This window comes from Antechinus flavipes, chromosome 4 (assembly GCF_016432865.1).
Source record: "Antechinus flavipes isolate AdamAnt ecotype Samford, QLD, Australia chromosome 4, AdamAnt_v2, whole genome shotgun sequence".
NCBI classification, from domain to species: domain Eukaryota; kingdom Metazoa; phylum Chordata; class Mammalia; order Dasyuromorphia; family Dasyuridae; genus Antechinus; species Antechinus flavipes.
In genome coordinates, this window is record NC_067401.1 from 332,138,284 (window position 1) to 332,158,607 (window position 20,324).

At 33.5% G+C, this 20,324-nt stretch overlaps 1 protein-coding gene across 3 annotated transcripts in view; it reads left to right on the forward strand.

Annotated features, from left to right (window-relative positions):
* UTRN (utrophin) overlaps positions 1–20,324 on the forward strand; it is a 559,804-nt gene that overhangs the window by 536,705 nt on the left and 2,775 nt on the right. For all 3 annotated transcript variants that reach the window (XM_051997902.1, XM_051997900.1, XM_051997901.1), the window contains 5 exons: positions 4,963–5,121; positions 5,506–5,749; positions 7,308–7,416; positions 9,514–9,606; positions 18,312–18,334. In XM_051997902.1, coding sequence (XP_051853862.1) covers positions 4,963–5,121; positions 5,506–5,749; positions 7,308–7,416; positions 9,514–9,606; positions 18,312–18,334 — 628 coding nt within the window. The remainder of the gene's footprint in view (positions 1–4,962; positions 5,122–5,505; positions 5,750–7,307; positions 7,417–9,513; positions 9,607–18,311; positions 18,335–20,324) is intronic.

Sequence of the window (20,324 nt, forward strand, 5' to 3'; positions counted from 1 at the left end):
TGGAACATTTGTTTGTGTATGATCAATCTGCCAACTTTTCAGAACAAACATCAGATTTAAATAAAAAGCTAAAAGAAAGAATGATAGTTGGAAAACAATGCAGCATACAAGTAAAGCAGTTTAATCTTAAACCAATTAAAGAATATTGATTGTGGAAAGGTAAGAAAATAGCAGTAATTATATAAATTACCAGTTATAATAATTTTATTCCAAAATATAACCAAAGTCAATTTTTTTTTAACAAGGAGACCTAAAAAGCATCTTAATCAGGAAGCGTTTTACTTTCCTGACAGAGAAGAAAGGTGACAGACAGTGATTTAGAATATAAACTTTTCTTTCACATTAATAAGAATAATGATGGATGATTATTGAACAATATCACCTTAGCAGAAAACATTCAGGAAGGACAAAACTAGTTACTTGATACTAAAGTCATCATGAGAAAACACTTAAGCATGCAAAGAAGAGGACGACAACAACAAAAAAAGATAAATGGTCGAAATCTGCAAACATTTTTATAGCAAACTATTTTCATCATGAAAAACAATAGAGCCACCTCATTTGGACTCTGACATCAAAGTTTCAGATGTACTTTTAGGAGAGGTATAGATGGCACTAAAGGAACAAAGGCAAAAAAAAAAAAAAAAAAAAAAAAAAAACACCTTTCTGGAGTAAGTACATAGAGGAAATCCATGGGAGGCAACATATTTGAAAAGTTTGTTAAAAGACAGATTCACATAATATCTGAATGAAGAAATGCCAAATGATGACAAAATTATCAGGCTATATTAATATTTTAAAAAGGTGATTAAAAGAACATCAACAGTCTCCAGCCTATTTCCCATCTATATAAAATCTTCATGATACTCTTCTAATATTCTCAGATCAAGAGCATCTGCAGTGAGAGTATTAATTAAGCAGGCTTTCACAGTTGACTAAAAGATTTAAAGAATTTGAAATTTCACAGTACTTGTTTGTTGGTTATGAAAAAACATTTGATCCAACAGAACAAAATATTACTTAAAACTTTTTTCTCCCAACATGGTATCATTCATCCATACATCATAGGAGTATTCAAGATTCCTTAATAATCCAATTGAACAACCATCTAACCATAAATATTAGGTAAAACATATATAAAATAGAAAAATATGTACTTACCAAAGGTATTTGCTACTGAAATGGAATTCTGGTGCAGAATCCTGTCCCAAAAAGGGTTTCCTGTGAACATTGAGATCCTCTAGATATTCTTGTTTACACATAACATTATGCTGATTGCATCAGGTCCTGAAAATATCCTGCATTTCATATACGTATCCATGTCCATGACAATAACCATAACAGTTCAAGAGTCAGCCCTGATCATCTACATAGGATAGATCAAGGAGATGAAGGATATTTATTTCCTTGATTAATAGGTAGATGAAGTGATATCCTTTGGAACCTGCCCATCAGCATGTATACTTGGGACAAAGTACCAATAAGAAATGAATTCAGTCCAGAATTTCACATGGGGTGATAGTCTTTAGGTAATTACAAAATTCCTTTAATGATTACAAGATTCTTGTAGAAATAAAAGATCACTTTTTAAATAACCAGTATTCTATTAACAGTAGTGTATGACATTGAGTTATAGATCATATTGAAAATGAGATCATAGAGTGGTCAGTGAAAAGGTGTTTAATAATCACAAGCATGTTGCAGCATGATTTCAGTGAGAAACTTCAAAGAACAGGAGGAATAAAAGATATCCCTAGAGAAATGTGACAGGAAAAGAAGGATCAGGAATTATGAATGATCAGATTAATAGTCTTTGGTGGTCCTCTGCAGTTGGGAGGATATAATGACTAATGACATCTTAGTATAATGACCTTATAGGAAGGCATGTCCAAGAGCTGCTCAGAATTGGTCAATAGTTGGTTCAAGGAAATATTCATAATCCATAAATCCCAGATCCTTTTAAATATTTAAGTACTTGTGCATTGGACAATGGAATAAATGACTTCTAAGTCAATTTAACTTGTAACACAAACTCTTTAGGATTTTCAGAAACACTCATTAATATTAGCATTATTTTATGTCCAAAGAACTCCATATTCTAAATATATTCTTATCCTCCAGTGAATCTCTAGCTCCATTGATGTAATTGCTACCTTGAACAATATGAATATCATTGTATTGATTATCAACTTTTACTCATGTCATTCTATAAATCCTGGACAGACAATGCACTTAACATCCTGAGGTTCTGTTTTGACACAATGTGAATATTAATAAAGCATAAACTATCTCATAGCATACATTCTCACATATATACCTATTTTTCTCTATTTTTGTTTGTTTTATTCTATAGATTACAATATTGTTCAAATTCAGTATTTCATGTAATAGAATTCATGACAAAATTTATCACTTCTGAGGATCTTTAATTGATTATATGTATATATATACATATTAACATATATAATATATATGTATATGTGTGTATATGTGAAATATGTAAAAGAAAAAAAATTTAAAGAAACCACCAAGGTATAATGTCTGAATAGATTTTGTTGTTTGGTTAGATAGAATCAATTTGGGAAAACTCATTTATTTTTAAGTCTTAATAAAGGTATGCATTATAGGTGTTTGTGGTTGGTTAAGAGTTTTTGTTTGTTTGCTTTTTTTTTTTTTAATTCAATCAGGACAGAACTAGAGTTTATATTTTATATCGTCTATGAAGAAATAATGTGTGTGCAAAAACTGATATTGTAAACAAAATTACTAGGAATGTGCAAACTACTAAATATGTATTGTTTTCAAGGGCTTTATCAATATCCATTTATATATAATGAATGTACTAGTTACAAATACACTGTTACTTTATAATAAGACTCTGAAGATTCTTTGCTTAGCCATGCTTTACTTAAATGTAGATTATGTGTGTATTTTCGAGAAATAGTGATATCTCAAATTTTTTAAAGATTGTTCTGACTCTTAATTAGCCTAATTAGTAAAGCTGTTGTATATTAATATATGGCTACTTTTCTGAATTTTTTGGAGTTTCACAATAGCAAATTATTTTCCTCTAATAGCTACAATCCTCAGGAACTATTTGATCTTAAATTCCTATCTTTATCCATTTACCCCAGATCTAGTTGCAAAATCCTTCATCTTCCTTTTAATTAAATTTTTAAAATTAATCCAGTCACTTTTATTGGCATGTACAAGTATTTAAGACAAACAAATACATTAAATGATTCCATTGGAATTTCAACTACTAGTTGAACAAGTGGTGACACTTGCTTTTTTAAAAAATTATTTATAAGTGACAGAGTAATATGCTTATATTTCTCTTTTTAAGTTTTGTTGATGTTTTTTATTTTAAACCAAAGTAATTTTCAAATCTATTACTTCCATTTCACCCTCCTTTTAATAAAGAAAATCAATTAGCTTTTCTTTTCTTTTTCTTCTGAGGGAATTGGGGTTAAATGACTTCCCCAGGATCACACAGCTAGGAAGTGTCTGAGGTTAGATCTGAACTCAGGTCCTCCTGGCTTCAGGGCTGGGGCTCTCTCCACTTTGCCACCTAGCTGCCCCTTCTTCTCTTTTCTATGCAAAGTGATGAAAATTTGCTCCAAACCCTCCAAGAAGAATCTCTTGTTTGTTCTAGTTATTCAAAAAATAAAAGTATTGGGGGAAGGGGAAGATTTGACCTTGGCTTTAGTATAGAATTAAGTATTATTACTTTGTACTTCGCAGGTTTTTTTTTTTTTTTATCTAGGTTTAATCAATACTTTTTTTACTTCTACTGATTTGCGGTTCATGCCCCTTATTGCTCTTTTTCCTTCTTGTCATCTTTTCCCTTTTCACTAGTAGTATGATCACAAGCTAGCTGTGCCATCAAACAGGTTCTGTGATACTGCCCAAGACAAATTGTGTCTAGGGACAAGTTCTTTAACCTCACAAAGCCTTAATTTCTTCATCTGTAATACATGGAACACACCTGCCTCCTAAAAGTCTACTATGTCAACATTACCACCATTACCATAGTCATTCCTCTTTCCCCAAAGCTTCCTTCCTGACCAGTTGATCCACTAAGACATGCAACTTTGTGGGGAGATAGTTGTCCCTTATGGGTACATCAGCATAGATACCAAATAATTTCTGCCCCTAATAAAGGTGCTTAAGCCTTTAACTTTCCCCCAGAGGGGGGAAAAAAAGAACTTAAAATGATTAGATAAGAAAGGTAAAATTAAAATTAATAATGTCCTACATATCTGCGAAAATAACTTTCCAAAAGCAGAGGTCTGACCATATCATTTTTCCATTCAGTAATATTCAGTAGCTCTCTATGGCTTCTAAGTAATTTTAACCTTGCTTAATTGAGACCTCCAATAGTTGGACAGTATAATTTTTAAACTCAAACTAAAAATATAAACACATGAGATTGATAGTTAAGATTATGTCTCCTTGCTTTTATCTGTGCTTTATTACTTTTAAGGGGAGATAATTAAAATCAAAATTCCTAATCCCTTAAAAAACCCTGCAAAGATATCATCCTCTAAATTTTGAAATAAAAAGATTATTTCAAAACCAGCTTTTTATCAGTCTACCATATTTTATCCTATTTTCAGAAATCATCTCTTTGTTCCTTTTAGGTGTAACAGCATCCTTTATCTTATTGTAATTGCTTAGAATTGCATGTCCTAAAAGAGAGGGTTTTTTTCTCATTTGTATGTAAAACATCTGTTCATTTTGAGTTTGTAAGACATGTCTGTTAGAATAAAATGAGCCAGAAAACGTGGGTATGTTTAGTACACACATAATTCCTGCTTTGTGAATTGGTTCTTAGCCCTTCAAAAGAGAACTATAGGGGAAGTTCAAGGGAAACTTGGCCAAGCTGTCAGATTGATCATCCCTGTTTAATCTTTACAGCCAACACACTTACATGAGCTTTTGTTGCTTTTGTTACCCCAGAGAGGATGAGCACGCGCTCATCCAGCAGTACTGTCAGACACTGGGAGGAGAGTCCCCTGTGAGTCAACTTCAGAGTCCAGTGCAGATCTTGAAATTAGTGGAGAGAGAAGAGAGGGGAGAACTGGAGCGTATCATTGCCGACTTGGAAGAAGAGCAAAGGTGGGTACGGTTTTGCAGAGGATAAATCTCCCAAGTGAGAGGAGTTAAAAAAAAAAATCTTTCAATACCTTAAATTAGGAACCTGGTGCACATTTTCTGTTCTTGTTCACTAAACAAGAAATTAGTATTAAGCAGTGAAACTGGTTTTGTAGGCAAGTGTCTTATTGGGAAGTGGACTGCTATTTATGTTTCTACATTTAGGTAAAATTGTGAAAATTGTATCCAGAAGAAGATGGTGTGCTCAAAACTGCATTTTTGTTCCTTAGTTCTTATGAAATTTAGATGGGAAAAGATTTATAAAATTAGGAGGCAGGTGAGAAGACAATTTAATGTATACTAGTACCAAATGAAATTCCTTTTCATCTTTCCGTCTTTCCATGTTAGGAGCCTACAAGTGGAATACGAGCAATTAAAGGAACAACACCTTCGGAGGTCAGTGAGCCCCCTCAGTTCACCTCCAGATTCCATCGTCCCTCCCCATCACACTGCTGAAGACTCAGAGCTCATAGCGGAAGCCAGGCTCCTCAGGAAGCACAAGGGTCGGCTGGAGGCCAGAATGCAGATTTTGGAAGATCACAATAAACAGCTGGAGTCGCAGCTTCATCGACTCCGACAGCTGCTCGAGCAGGTATGGCATGTAGCCTTCTGGCCCCCAAAAGATGCAGAGCCTGTCTCTGCATCAAACAATTTAACTTATCAAAAATGTATTTTAAATGTCTTTGAGATCTCTCTCACTAAACTCGTGCATAGTGTGTTCAACAGAGGAAACATTGACCTTTTTTCTAGATAGTTTCTGAAAGAATAATGATGAGAAGGGAATCTGTATGGAGCTTTTTTTTATTTTTTTGCTGGCAAAAGAGGAAATTTTGTAATTCTAAGAGGAAATCTGGAAATTTTTGAAGCAGCTAGGTGGTACGATAGAGCACTGTTTGTGAATTGAGAAAGAGCTGAGTTCATATCCCGCCTCAGATACTTAACTAGCTGTGTGACCCTGGTAAGTCATTTTACCTCTGCCTCAATTTCCTTATCTGCAAAATAGGAAGGCACCTGTCTCCCAGGATGGTTGTTGTAAGGATTAAATGAAATAATAATTATAAAACATTTAGTATAATGCCTATGCTATATAAATGTTAGTTGCTTTTATTGTTAACACATGCTTAAAAATGGAGATAACATTAACAGTTATTTCCCTGGACTGTTGTAGAGATTAAATGGAATAATATTTGCAAAATTTCTAGCACAGTTTCTAGCATATCGTTGTGGTTGCTCAGTCATTCCAGTTATATGCAATTCTTTGTGACCCCATTTGGGTTTTCTTGGCAGTTATACTGGAGCAGTTTGCCATTCCCTTCTCCAGCTCATTGTATAGATGTGGAAACTGAGGCAAAAAGGGTTAAGTGATTTGTTCAGGGTCACACAGCTAATACATGTCTGAGGCTGGATATGAACTCATGAAGATGAGTCTTAGTTCCAACTCACTGAGCATCCAGCTTCCCCAGGCAAACATGTAATAGGTGCTTTTTAAATGATAGCTGCAGTGATAATGATAATGCTGCTGCTGCTGCTGCTGTACAAACTGACTTTCTAGTCCTAAACTGAAACCTTGATCTTTTAAGTACATATCCCCACTCAAAGCCCCAACCTCACATCCCATTTTATAGATAAAACAACCAAAGCCCCAGGGGAGAATTTTTTCAATGGTGGAATTAAGGTTTTAATCCATTTTCTCTACCACGAATCCAGTATTCTTTTCTCCATCATGCTGTGAGACCTGATTTGGGTTCTGGTTATGACACTTATCCTGTCATCCTTTAAGGCAAATCCTCTTCAAATTCTTGGTCTTATAGACCAAGAGCTGTGAAGAAAGTGCTCTATGAAAAGAAAAAGGACTACTTAAGTGTGAGTTAATATTACAAGATTTTGTACACATGGCATACAGAAGAACTCCATGGTTGTTCCCTCCCTATATGCTGCTTATTTGGTTAACAAGACTAAGGAAAAACTGAGATAGACTGATTGAAAAAAAGAAAAAAAAATGTTTCCCTGAACCAGTTATTAGGTTGTTTGTGGGTGAGTTTGGCACAAAAATAACTTTCAGAAAGTTTATAGCCATTTATTTTTAGATTAAAAAAAATTATATTGCTTTATTCTCTGAATCATGGATGGAATTTTGGATTCTAATGTAGCCTGAATCAGATGCCAGAATCAATGGAGTTTCCCCTTGGTCTTCTCCACAACATTCAGCACTTGGCTCTTCACTGGATCAAGATACCAGCTCTCAATCACAAACAACAGGTTAGTGCTATCACAGCTTCTCCACAAAGGGTGCATCACTTGATGAGTGAATAACAAATGGATAATGATGATTTAACATAGTGGGCATATATTAGAGACTTTAGGTAACAGAAGTTTTATATTTTCCAAAGCGAGTAGAAATCTCATGTAATTTAATACAGAAAAATGTGACAGACTATTGTAGACTTATTGTTATGCCCAGTTTGCTTTGGACATCCATACTCAATTTCTGTCAATATTTCAATATCTGTTCCCTTTGACTATGGAAACAAAATAAATCACTTATTTTGTTGTTTAACTCTTTCATATTATGAAAGAATGGATCTTTTTACCCTAAGTAATTGCTTGAGAAAACAAAACAAAAACTAACATGGATGTCTAAGACTGATGCTTACTTAGTGCCTGTGTGTCCCAGAACTAGTAATTTTTTGGTAGCTAGGCAGTATTGTGGAGAGAGTGCCAACCTAGAATAAGAAAAACTGAATTCTTAATTAGAATTAAGCTTTAGATGCTTACTAGCTGCATATAGCTTGGGTAAGTCACTCAGTTTTTTCAACTACAAAATGGGGCTTACAACAGTATCTCTCTTCAAGGATTGTTGTGTGGATCAAATGAGATATTTGTAAAGTACATAGCATAGAACCTGGCACTTAGTAGGTGCTAGCTACCGATTTTGTTGTTGTATTACTATTTCTGGATTTTAGATTTTTAATCTGTTAATGAGATGGTTCTATGAATAGCCTCTGAAGATCTTTCCAGCTCTGGATCTGTGATGCTTTGATTTAGGGTTTTATGATAACTAAATACTTATTGGTTTTCCTTCTAAAATATATTATTTCCACACATTCATAGAAGTCTAACAAATAGTACAAGGAAAATAGAGATGCCTCTGTGGTTGTGCTTCATACTCTGTGGTTGATACTCATTAGGCCTTTTTTTCCATGTCTGCCCGTGGCCAGTTAGTAAAAGTATAATCAAAATACTGGCTCTGTTGTAGGTTTGATCCTATGACAGGCCAGTTAGAATTTGCTAAAGAGTTCACCTTGCCCCATCCTAAGCCACTGTATCAGTGATGTGTGCTTTTGCTTGTTGGGTCAGAGTAAGGAAGGAAGTCAGGATGGCCTTTTTTCAGCTTTGGAATAACATTATAAATCATGACTACTTGTATGTCCTCAGGAATGTCATTTTTGTATAGAAAAAGCTAGTCCCTACCTCCAAAAAAGTATCACATTTAAAGGCTAGTAGAATTGAAGATCTACCCATATTCAGAGAATTAAAATAGCAGTATAAGATAGTAGGAAAGCCATTGCTAGTGCTTAAAATAACCTGTTTATTGAGTTTTTTGAATTATAAGAATTAATGAAAGAACTTTAATCTCTTATTTGAAGTTCTTAAGAATTTAAGTATTAATTATTATTATTATTATTTTTTGCTGAAGAAATTGGGGTTAAGTGACTTGCCCAGGATCACACAGCTAGGCCATATTAAGTGTCTGAAGCAGGATTTGAACTCAGGTCCTCCTCACCTCAGGGATGGCACTCTGTCCATTGAGACAATCAGATACCCCTACTAAATTATTTTTTAAAAAAAAGAATGTTAGATGTCTTACAGAATAACCTTAAGCTATGTGAAAAATTCAAATGGAAATGAAAGAGGGTAGAAAAGGTAAGAAAAGAGAAAAGGAGATAGAATGTGCCTTTACTTATAAGAAAGTATATCAAATGAATATAAGTAAAATAATAAATTTGTGATTGATAAATGGAATTAACAAAATTAGCAATATGCTTGTTTTTTTCTCTCCTAGTTAATTTTCTTTTTATCCTAATACACACTTACCTGTAGCAAAATTTCTACATTGGCTGAACATTCATATAAAAAATTTATACAGATTTCTATTGAAATCTATAAATTCTCAATTTTATCTCCAAAGGCTGCCATTTCTCAGTGAGAAATGTCTTAATAGTAAATTATCACAGAGATCTAGTGTTTTCTATCCTACTCAAGTCTAACTGGAAGGTTGAATACAGATTGGTTTCAGAATATGTGTTATTTCTTTTTTCTCCCATATTAAATTCACTGCTCACCTGGTTGTCATAGTTGCAGATGACTTGTTGGTCCCACCTCACAATACCAGCACAGATCTGACAGATGTCATGGAACAAATCCACAGTACCTTTCCATCGTGCTGCTGTAAGTGTTGAGAGTCATTGAACCTTTTCATTTATTTTTCGTTTCTTTGTTTCCCACATCCTCCTCCTTCTCCCATTTTTAGTAAGATAACAAAAAGTAATATTGAAAAGAAGACTGAATATTATTTGTGAATAAGTCACAAACACATTCTCTTGACAAAGAAAACCAGAGCTTTAACCTTGATAAGATCATATCACCAAGATGGAATGACAATATAATCCTATATTTTGAGATTGTTTGGTACACTCTGCAAATGGCAAAATGAAACTAGATAGAATTATAGATAGGTTTTTAAGAAGAAAATTGTCTTTTTTAATGTATGTTATATTAAGGAAACCATAATCCTTCAAAGAAGACAATATAATATGGCAAAGAAAATTTTCTGAATTTTCTTTCCTATTCATAATAAATTCCTCCCTTTTCGTATCGCAGGTGTATTCATACTCAATTGCAGAAAGTGTGGGTGTTTTTTTTTTTTTTCTTGGACCTATCCTGTTTTGTTTTACCTTTTCTATTTCTATTCCTTTCTCTCCTGTTATACTGAATCGGGACCATTTTGGCTGAGATTGAGTATCACAGGTTAAGATGTTGGGTATTTGGGGTCTTAATCACAAAAAAGATGAGAGACTCCAAGGGGACATTTTTTTTTAGAGTTTTTTATTAATTACATTTGAAAAATCTAGAAAATCACTAATCAATGGTGACTTCAAATATTTGAAGAAGATAATTTCTTTGAAACCAGTCTCAATTTTTTGTCTAACTTTGGCAAGTCATTTAATTTCTGTTTACCTTGTTTCCTCATATGTAAAATGAGGACATAACAACACCTACCTTGCAAGGGTGTCATGAGAATCCAATGAAATAATATTTGTGAGGCACTTAACACGACAACTGGCACAAAGTAAGCATTATATAACTGTTAGCTGTCATTGTCTCATCTGGAGTAAGCTAGCACAAGATGATCAGAAGGAACTGGCCTTTAGAGTTGGAAGACCAGAATTCCAAATTCCTTCTTCCTTCTTTACTTTTCTGCTCTGTATTCCATGGACATTTTCAGATACTTAGATTTCCTCATTATTAAAATGGAAATGGTAATACACATACACACACACACACACACACACATATGTTGCTGAGGCAATTGGAGTTAAGTGACTTGCCCAGGGTCACACAGCTAGGAAGTGTTAAGTGTCTGAGGCCAAATTTGAATTCAGGTCCTCCTGACTTCAGAGCTGGGTGCTCTATCCACTGCACCACCTAGCTGCCCTGATGATAATATATTTTTTAAATGAAGAAGAGTAGCCTCTACCTTCACCCTAAAATTCCTGAGCACAATTCTTGAAATTCCAGCTCCTGGCTAAACATATTCATTGATCCTCCTTGAGATCAATGTGTCAGTAACTGATCTGACAAAACCTTTACCTTTCCTAACTTTTCTGCAGAACCATAGAATTTGACAGTTGGACCCTTAATTGGCATCTAGCCCAATGCTTGTATTAAAGTCATTCCTGACAAATGGTTGACCAACCACTTGAATATTTCTGAGAAGGAGGGACTCCATAAGCTGTCAAAACAGTTCATTCTCTTTTTGGATCACTCTATTTGTTAAGCAGTTTTTCTGAACTTTAAGGCTAAATTAACCTTTGGCCACTTCCACATATTGTTCATGATTCTACCTTTTGGGGTCAAACAAAAAGATTCTAATTTTTACTTCATATGACAACCCTTCAGATACTTGAAAATAGCATTCTCATATTGTCTATGCTAAAAACAACCAGTTCTTTCAGCCAATCAGATTTTAATCAATGAGGATATACATACCATAATTTTTTTTATCAATAACATCACAATCATTCCCTGTCACTGAGTACAAAGCCTTGGAAATCTCCAACACTTTCCCTTTTTTTCTCATCCTCTGGGATATGTTTTGTCATTTCTTTGTACTTTGGCAACATATATGCCATTCCTCCCTTCATGTACATTACTTTTGTCACTCTCCTGTCTTTTTTTACACTCATTACCTGGGCTATTCTAATAGTTTACTAAATGGTCTCTGTATTTCATTCTTTTTCTCCAATTTTTTTTTTTTAACAGTGCTGTCAAAACAGTCTTTTAAATACACAAATCACTCCTCTCATCAGAGACTAGGGTTCTTTATTGTCTATAAGATAGTTATTTTTCTCAACATTTGACACTCTCTGCATTCTGACTTTAGCCTAACATTCTAGTATATTTTATACAACTTAGCTCTGAATAGTCTACGTTATATCCATTCCTTTGCTTTTGTCCAAACTGTCCCCTGTAACTGCAATTGGACTTGCTCCCCATTTTTGCTTATTCTTTCTTCAAGATTCACATTCTTGATGGCAGAGACTGTCATTATCTTTGCGTCTCTAGCACCTATACTAGTTTTCTGTCTATCAGTTGTCAGTAGAACCACAAACCTTATGAAGTTATTATGAGGAAAACACTATAAACTATAAAAGTATAGAAACTTATTATATAAAACAAACATACCTCTTTTCTTTCTAGTAAGCACCATCCTAAATTAGGCAAAATACATCATTAAACATGCATAAGCTGTGATTTTTTTTGGAAAAAAATAGAATGGTAAAAACTTAATTTTGAAAGCTAAACTCACCTGGCATCTAATCATAAATGTCAAAGATTTCTTTTGTAGTACCACAAGTGCAAGAAAAATATGGCCATCAAAAAAGATATGTGTGATCTCTTTCAAAGTAGTTAGATAAAATCCTGTGATTCAGCTTCTCGTACTTCTCTGAACTCTATTAAAATATTCCCTTTATCTCCAACATACTCTTTCTTTGGCTTTGAAGAAGCTTATGAAAGAAAGGGTAGAGTTTCAAAATTAGCATCCTAGAGAGAAGCGTGCACACACACACACACACACACACACACACACACTCATATGAAACATATACACATAGCATTTGGTTTGATTTGGTTTGATTGTTCTCTTAACGACTCAAGTTCAAGATCATCAGCCACAACCAATTTATGCTGATTTTAAAGATGTGTGGGGTTTTATATTCATCATATCAATTACAAAAGAAAATAAACTAAATTTGTTACACTAATACATTTAGAGCTGATGCCCTAACAATTTGAATTATTTAATGACTGATTGAAATTTTAGTATAGTCTACTAAATGACACTTATTTACATAAATTAATATTTATTAATTATGATAGATTCCATTTATGTAGTGCTTAATGGCTACAGAGTATTTTTATATGCATGATCACATTGAGTCTTTATAACAACATGTAAGTTAAAAAAAAATGCCACCATTTTTCAATAATGAAACTACATTTTCAAAATGAAAAAGAGATTTGTCCAAAGTTATAGAGCTAACTAAGGTGCAAACATCAGAGGTTACAAATTCCAGCTAAGGGCTCCTCTTTATGACATATCTGTTGTATAAAACTAAGTTCACAGGGCAAATGCTTATAAAATATATAAGTACCATTGTGAAAATTTTACTTCCAAAATAAATTGGCAATGTATATTTAATGGGAAGTCCAAGAGTATCTAGCTTTTATGTGAATAAAAATGCATAGATAAGATTTCTATTATCATGGTAAATCAACCTCATTCTTGAAGTTAAATCATCTATAGATAGTATTTGCTAAACAATATACTTTGACTTCTGAGTATTTTAGCACTATTGGCTTGTAATATAATAAAGAAGAGAGATTTTGCTTAAACTATATAATGGAATATAAGCATGTAATTATAAATCTAGAAAAGATGCCCATTGGTTATGAAATGGAGTGGTTTTTTTTTTTTTTAATGCAATTTTCAGGAGCCCTACATTGTTCAAGTTACACTTGGACTTAACTCAATATCCTGTTGACATATCTTTAGAATGCCTGGAATGTATTAATGGATTTCGGCTCACTCTTATATAGGCAATAATAAGTGGAGACATTAAAACTGCAAAATTGTAATCCTTTTAGATTCTTGTAGTACTTTCTATGAGTGATATTAAACATAAACATTTACTGGTGTAAAGAGCCAAAGTACATTCTGTTTAAGATATGAAGTGCACATTCTGCAAATATTGAAAAGTAGACAATATTAAATGTATTTTCTAAACTTCTGTTGAGATTTATTTTTACCCCCTTGGTAAATGCTTTCCTTATGTTTCATTAATTAATTTAGCCCTTTGGAAACAAACAACTCTTTAGTTTTAAAAATTAGACTCGGTTCAGTTTTGGAGCTTTTTTTGCAGTTATTAGAAAGTGGAAACAAATTCATAAGTAGTAAAAATAAAATTCCCCTTAGAAGAAATTAAATCAAACACTAAAAATGTTCATTCATTAAGTTTTCTGATAGTATATTTCTTAACCAACAAAGCATAAAGGACACCAAAAAAGCTAAAATAGACAATTTGCTCAAAATTTTGCAGCCAGCATATTAAAAAGAAAATTGTCAATTATGAAAAAAAATCTTTGCATCATATATCTATGTTGATTCTGATAAGCAAAACATATAGGGAATTAATACAAATATGTAAGCCCTGTAGATCAGAAATAAAAATTAACAATCTTGGGTATGTTTTTAGACAGATAGCTGGGAAGGAACCAGTCAATAAGATTATATAAGAAAACGGAGAGAGAGAAAGAAGAGAGGAAAGGGGAGAAAGAGAAAGTGAGAATGAGAATATACTAGGTAAATGCAACAAACACATTGCTCTTTCAAATACACAAACCTCCCAGTTCAGTCTAACACACCCTTATTACCTCATTTCTACACAAGATAGTCACAGCCTTGATTTTTGCCATCAGTTTTATCATTTCAAAGTTTTAAAGAACAATGAAATTCCATTATCTGATCACAATCCCTGAATTTTTTTTTCATCTGCCTTATTAACTCCTAACCATAATCTACATCTTCATCATTACCTCTAGATCCTTCATCCCTCAGTACTTTCCCAGGCTTTCCCTGCTCTGACTATACTCTCCTTCCTCTCTAATCTTGAACTTTTAGTTAACCACTTCAACACCACTGTTCTACTTCTCTTGCGTTATCTTCTTCCTTTGTTCTCTTGCCATTTAGACCTGTTGAGTCCCCAACCTTGAATTATTCCCATTATCCTTATGCTCTGTTCCTGTTTGTATAATTCAGAACAAAGCTGAAGAAAGTCATGTGATAGTACTGACTGTATTCACTATAAATTTATGTTTCCCAATCTCAACTGAGACCTCACTGCAGCAGGGCAAATACGTTTTTTATTCCTTCCTAATTGATTTTTCTATTTCATTCCACACAGCAGTTTTTTTTCTAAACCTCTTCTCTAGCCCTTCACAGTACTCCCTTTTTCACTAAGAAAATAAAAGCCATTCACTACAAACTCTCTTTTCTCCTGTGCCTATTCCTAGGCTCCTTTGACATCATCCCCAACTTTCTTCTCCTTTTAGACTCTGTTGACTAAGTGATCCTTTTTTCATAGAGCCAGCCCTCCCTCTGAATCCTTGATTCCTCCATCCTCTCCTATATTTCCCAGCAGATTGTTCTTACTCCCATCATTCTTCTCTGTATCTAATCTCTAGTATCTCTCTATTGACTGGTTCCTTCCCAGCTAGCTACAAAAATAGTCAAGTGTTCTTCATCCTTTACCAGTTCCTATCACCACCATTATCCTATTTCCTTTGTCTCTTCTCAAAAAGAAGTATCTGTGCTCATTTTCCCCCTACTTTTTCATCATTTATTGTCCTAAATCCTCTGCAATCTAGTTTCCTCATTATTAATTTATCATTAAACTAAGACTGCTCTTTCCAGAGTTAGCAGCTATACCTTAGTTGCAAAATAGAATGATTTGTTTTTCTTTGACTTCATATTATTTCTTTAGCTTATTTTGTCACCCTATCCTGCAGGATACTACTTCATCTCAAGGTTTTCAAGTGATTTCTTTCTCTCTTGGTTCTCTTTCTTTCTGGATGATGACTCCTTCAAAATTTCTCTTGTTGGCTCATCATCCATGTCACAGTCCCTAACTATGGTATAATTTAAGGCTCGGTCTTGACTGCACTTTTATTTTCTCTCTGTACATTCTTTTAGTGATTTAATTTTTCCAACCTTATTCCACTTCCCTTCCCTTCATACACCCAGTAATCCAGCCCTGCCCGCCTTCTTGTTGTTCTACATACAAAAAATTCCATTCCTTATCTCCATGTCTTTGTACTGGCTCTCCCTTCTTATCTCATTCTCTTCGAATTTCTAGTTCTCTTTAAGTCTCAGTTCAAACATCATCTTCTACCTGAAGTCTTTCTCATTCCTGGCAGATATGAATATCCCTCTCTTCTCCCTCAACTCTTCTCACTTTGTACATATTTGGCAAATGCATGATTGGTGTCCTATCATAATATAAAGATCCTTATTATGTGCCTGGAACATAACAAGTCCTTAAAAAGTGCTTGTTGATTTAAAAATTTAAAGATGCTTCTCTGATAATGTCCCTATCAATATCAGTAATAATATTTATTATCTAATCTGAATAAAGCAGAATTTGTTTTTCTAATGCCATTTAAAAGGAATGACATATTTCTTGAATAAGCATTTTATAAAGCCATAATGACCTCTTTGGAAGATTTTTCCAAATAAGCAAAACTGGACTTCTTCAAAAATAAAATCAGTCCTTATGGCAACTATAACAAGAACTTTAAAATGGCATATGACTAGTATAGCTTGAATTTGTATCCCTTTTGTGAATTAAAAATTAACACTAACACATGTCAGTTACTCCTCTGAAATGAGTTAGAAATCTTTAAAAGTTTTCTGTGATTATATAAATTCTAATTACATGAATGACTACTTTGATAATATGAAGTATTTTTGCACAGGATACATCTATATCTGGTTACACTTACCTGTCACTTGAGCATTCTTATCCTCTGAAAAGCTAACTCCACACATCTGAATTTATCCTGTATTTAGTTGTCTTTATAATGCTCTTTTTTTCAGTCACACCATTGACTTTTGGAATAGAAAGGATGACAACTATAATTTCTTCTTAATGCTGCTTGTTTATTCATCTGTGAACTTGCTTAATTTGTTAATGAATGGATTTTTTTGTTTAATAATCAGTTCTTGTTTTCCTCTCCCCTACTATTTTAATGAGGTAGATACTGAGCATTGAATGAAGCATGACAAATATTTTTCTGGTGGACTGACAAAATGCCTTTTTATTATTGTGCCCTGCTGACTTGTTCTGACTGTGACTGAATGTATTTGTATATTTATGACAGTCATACAAAACTAAAACCCTGGCAAATTCAGTAATTTCCTTTCCTCCTTTGAAAAATTTATTTCTATAAACTATATGTAGGCAAACTGAGAAATGATAATATAAAGCAAATACATGAATGACTACTTTGACATATGAAGTATTTTTGCACAGGATACATCTATATCTGGTTACACTTACCTGTCACTTGAGCATTCTTATCCTCTGAAAATTATATTAGATTATTATATGAATTAAAGTATAGATTTGGTTATTCAACATGCTTTCTTGTTGCTTATAACAAAAACATAACTATATCCAAGAAACTGTGTGCATGACAATATAATCTATTAGAGAGGATAGAAGAATCTGAAAAGAGGTTTCACTCAGTAGAACTTGGTTTTAAGTCTTGCCTGATTGTGTGATATCAGGATGTGACATCACACAGTGTAAGTAACTGGGCAAATCACTTAATCTCTCAGTGCCTCCAGGTAACCCTTCTAAGATTGTAAGAGGCAAAATGCTCATTTGAGCATTTTGTATAGGGATAAAAGTTAAAATCAGTCACAGATCTCCATCGTTCACCTTCATATCCTGCCTCCAAGATGTAGTTGAGATATTTTTTTCAAGTGAGTGACTTGGAAATGTATTTTTTTTTGGTTGGGAGAGGGATCACCACAAACTAGAGTAATAAACAAAATTTATTGACATAATACTTTAAATTAACTCCCTGGACCTAGTAGAACTAGATTCATTTTAGCCTAAGGTAAGAATAGAATAAAATATAGAGGATTTTTGAAATACCTTGGTTAAATTGCCTCAATCTACTCAATAAAGATAGAAAAGTTATCTGTTGCTAAGTGGGAAAGCATGGAATAGTGCTGTACTTGATGGCTCAGAAAGAGAGGTTATGTATCCACCATGTGAACAAATGGTAAATCAGAAATTGTTTGTTGGAAAGTGATGTTGAAAATAGAACTCATTCTTCCGAAATAGTATGCTATGAATTTGCCTATTAAGCACATTATTTGAAGTCAGCTCTATTTTGATGTCAGCTATTTAACATGGCAGAAAGTGATGTAACTAAAATAAAAGTTTAGTGTTTTTTGCAAAGCTTTTTACTCATTGGATGTTTTGTTATTTTTTCTATTTGAAAAGACTAGCATATGTTTTGCATAGTTAGATGGGAAATTTGCCTCTTTAAGCATATGGAAAAGCTAACTTGGAAAAAACTTAGAATTCATTAAATCATTTAAACAAACAAACAAAAAATTCCCTGTTTCTTATTATCTTCAGCTTAACAGTTGGGCCATTATCTTACACACAGTGGTAAATGCTGTACATCTGCATGTCTGAAATCATGTTGTCAGCAAACCAGATGCATATTAAGACAGCCCTGATGATTCAGTATTTATTGACATTTCCCTAATTGATTTCTTTTGTTTTCATTTTCAGCAAACCTCCCTAACAAGCCACAGGTAAGAAATGAGCTGCTTGAATTGATGGTTTTAGTTTTACTGAGAAAAGAGAGGTGGATTGTCTCCATTTGCTTTTTCAGGGGTGCTTTTCATCAGGTCTATGCCATGCAGCTCACATAAATAAGAAAATCTGTTTGACATTTAAATGCTACTTGACTCATTATGGTAATTTGTCAAAGATGGGGAAAAAAGCCATCAAGTCAGTGCCTCAAAATGCCTTTTCATTGTAGAGAAACCCAAAAGTAGCATGTGTTCAGTGTTCTGTGTTGTATTAGAGAAGTCGCTAATGGTGTTATGTGCATAGGGTGCGATCGCCCAGAACAAAAATGCAGGACTATTGTTCTTCTAAGCCGTCTTCTAGAGAAGATGTCAATCCAATACAGCTGTCACAGTAGCTGACTTTAAAAAAAAAATTTAATCGAATGCCACAAAAGTGCTTTTGTTCCTTGAGAAAACCAGCTTTAATTTTAAATCTTGCTTGGATATAACCCTTCACTGGTTTCTCCTTATGACTTTTCAGTATATTTCATAAAATAGTAACATAATAACTACACTACCTGTAACAGATCATGGTTAAAATTTTTAATAGAAAAGTGCCACACAAAAATGATAAACTGTTAGAAAAAGCATTTTCCTGCAAGAACTCATCAATTGCTCTCATCAAAGAAGTAAAAAAGAAAAAAAAATGAGTTATCTTCTGTGCTAACAATTAATTTGGACCTTTGAAAACCTTCAGACCTGGAGTCCAGAAGTTAGAACAAGAGGAGGAACCTAAAAGATCATCTTGTTCAACTCTGCTCATTTTATGTTTGTACACAGAGGGTAGAGAGGGTGGCAGTTACCCCAAGCTTATCTGTTTAGTTGCTGGCAAAACTGGGAACTAAACCTTAGTTTTCTAATTCCTGATTTTTTTTCATTACATATTGCTGCCTCTGACTCCCTCTTAATCAATCACTCAATCAATATGCTTTTATTAAGGGGCTACACTATGTCAGACATTGTGCTAAAGCATTGGGGATATGAAAGGAGGCTAAAGACAATCCCTGTCCTCAAGAAACTTATGGTCTAAGAAAGGGAGACAATGCACAAATAAATGTATAAAATGAAAAGCTGTATATAGGATAAATAGGAAATAAATAACAAAACAAGAAATTCATTTCCCTTGAGAAAACTCAAGAAATCAGAATTTTATCACATAATTGACCTACTTCTAACTTTTCAATTTCACACATTATTGTTAGTACAGTTTTGAGGCCTTTACAGATATAGCTAACTCCCAAAATCTGTGGTTATTAAGGACAAGAATTGGCAGAGCTTATTGTCTTTATAATAAAGACTTAAAAAGATAAAGGCTTTAAGACTTATAATGTACTTCATCGTTATTATTAGCAATATTAATAGTAGCTGTTGCCTGTATAGTACTTATTGCTTATCTTCACAAAAGCCCTGTGAATTAGATATTATTATGATTATTATCCCATTACACAGATGAGAAAACCTTTTCTTAGTTCAAGTTCATAGTCAGAGCCCAGTTCTGAACTCACATCTTCCTGTCTTCCTGTTGAGCGCTCTTTTAGCTGTACAACAGCTGAACGACAGCATAAAGAGGCCTTTTTAAAAAACATATATATGTTCTCATTTGATCTTTATAATGTCTTTGTGAGTGTATTATTGTTTTTATTAATGAATGAGGAAACTGAATCTGAGAAATTCATAACCAAGACTCACTGATCCCAGGTCTGATGACATACTCCATTGCTCCCCTATGTCTGCAGAAATAAATCAGAATTTCTTTTGACCCCACATTGTTGCTGAAAATGACAATAAGTAAGCAATATTTGAAACTCTTGCTTCTCTGAGCAGCAAAGTATGAGGAAAAATTTAGGGGGATGATGAAGAAATATTCTTTATAATCTAGATCATATAATAACTTTCTGAGTAAATTTTCTATAGTATAATAGAGTAAATTTTCTAAAACTATACATAAACA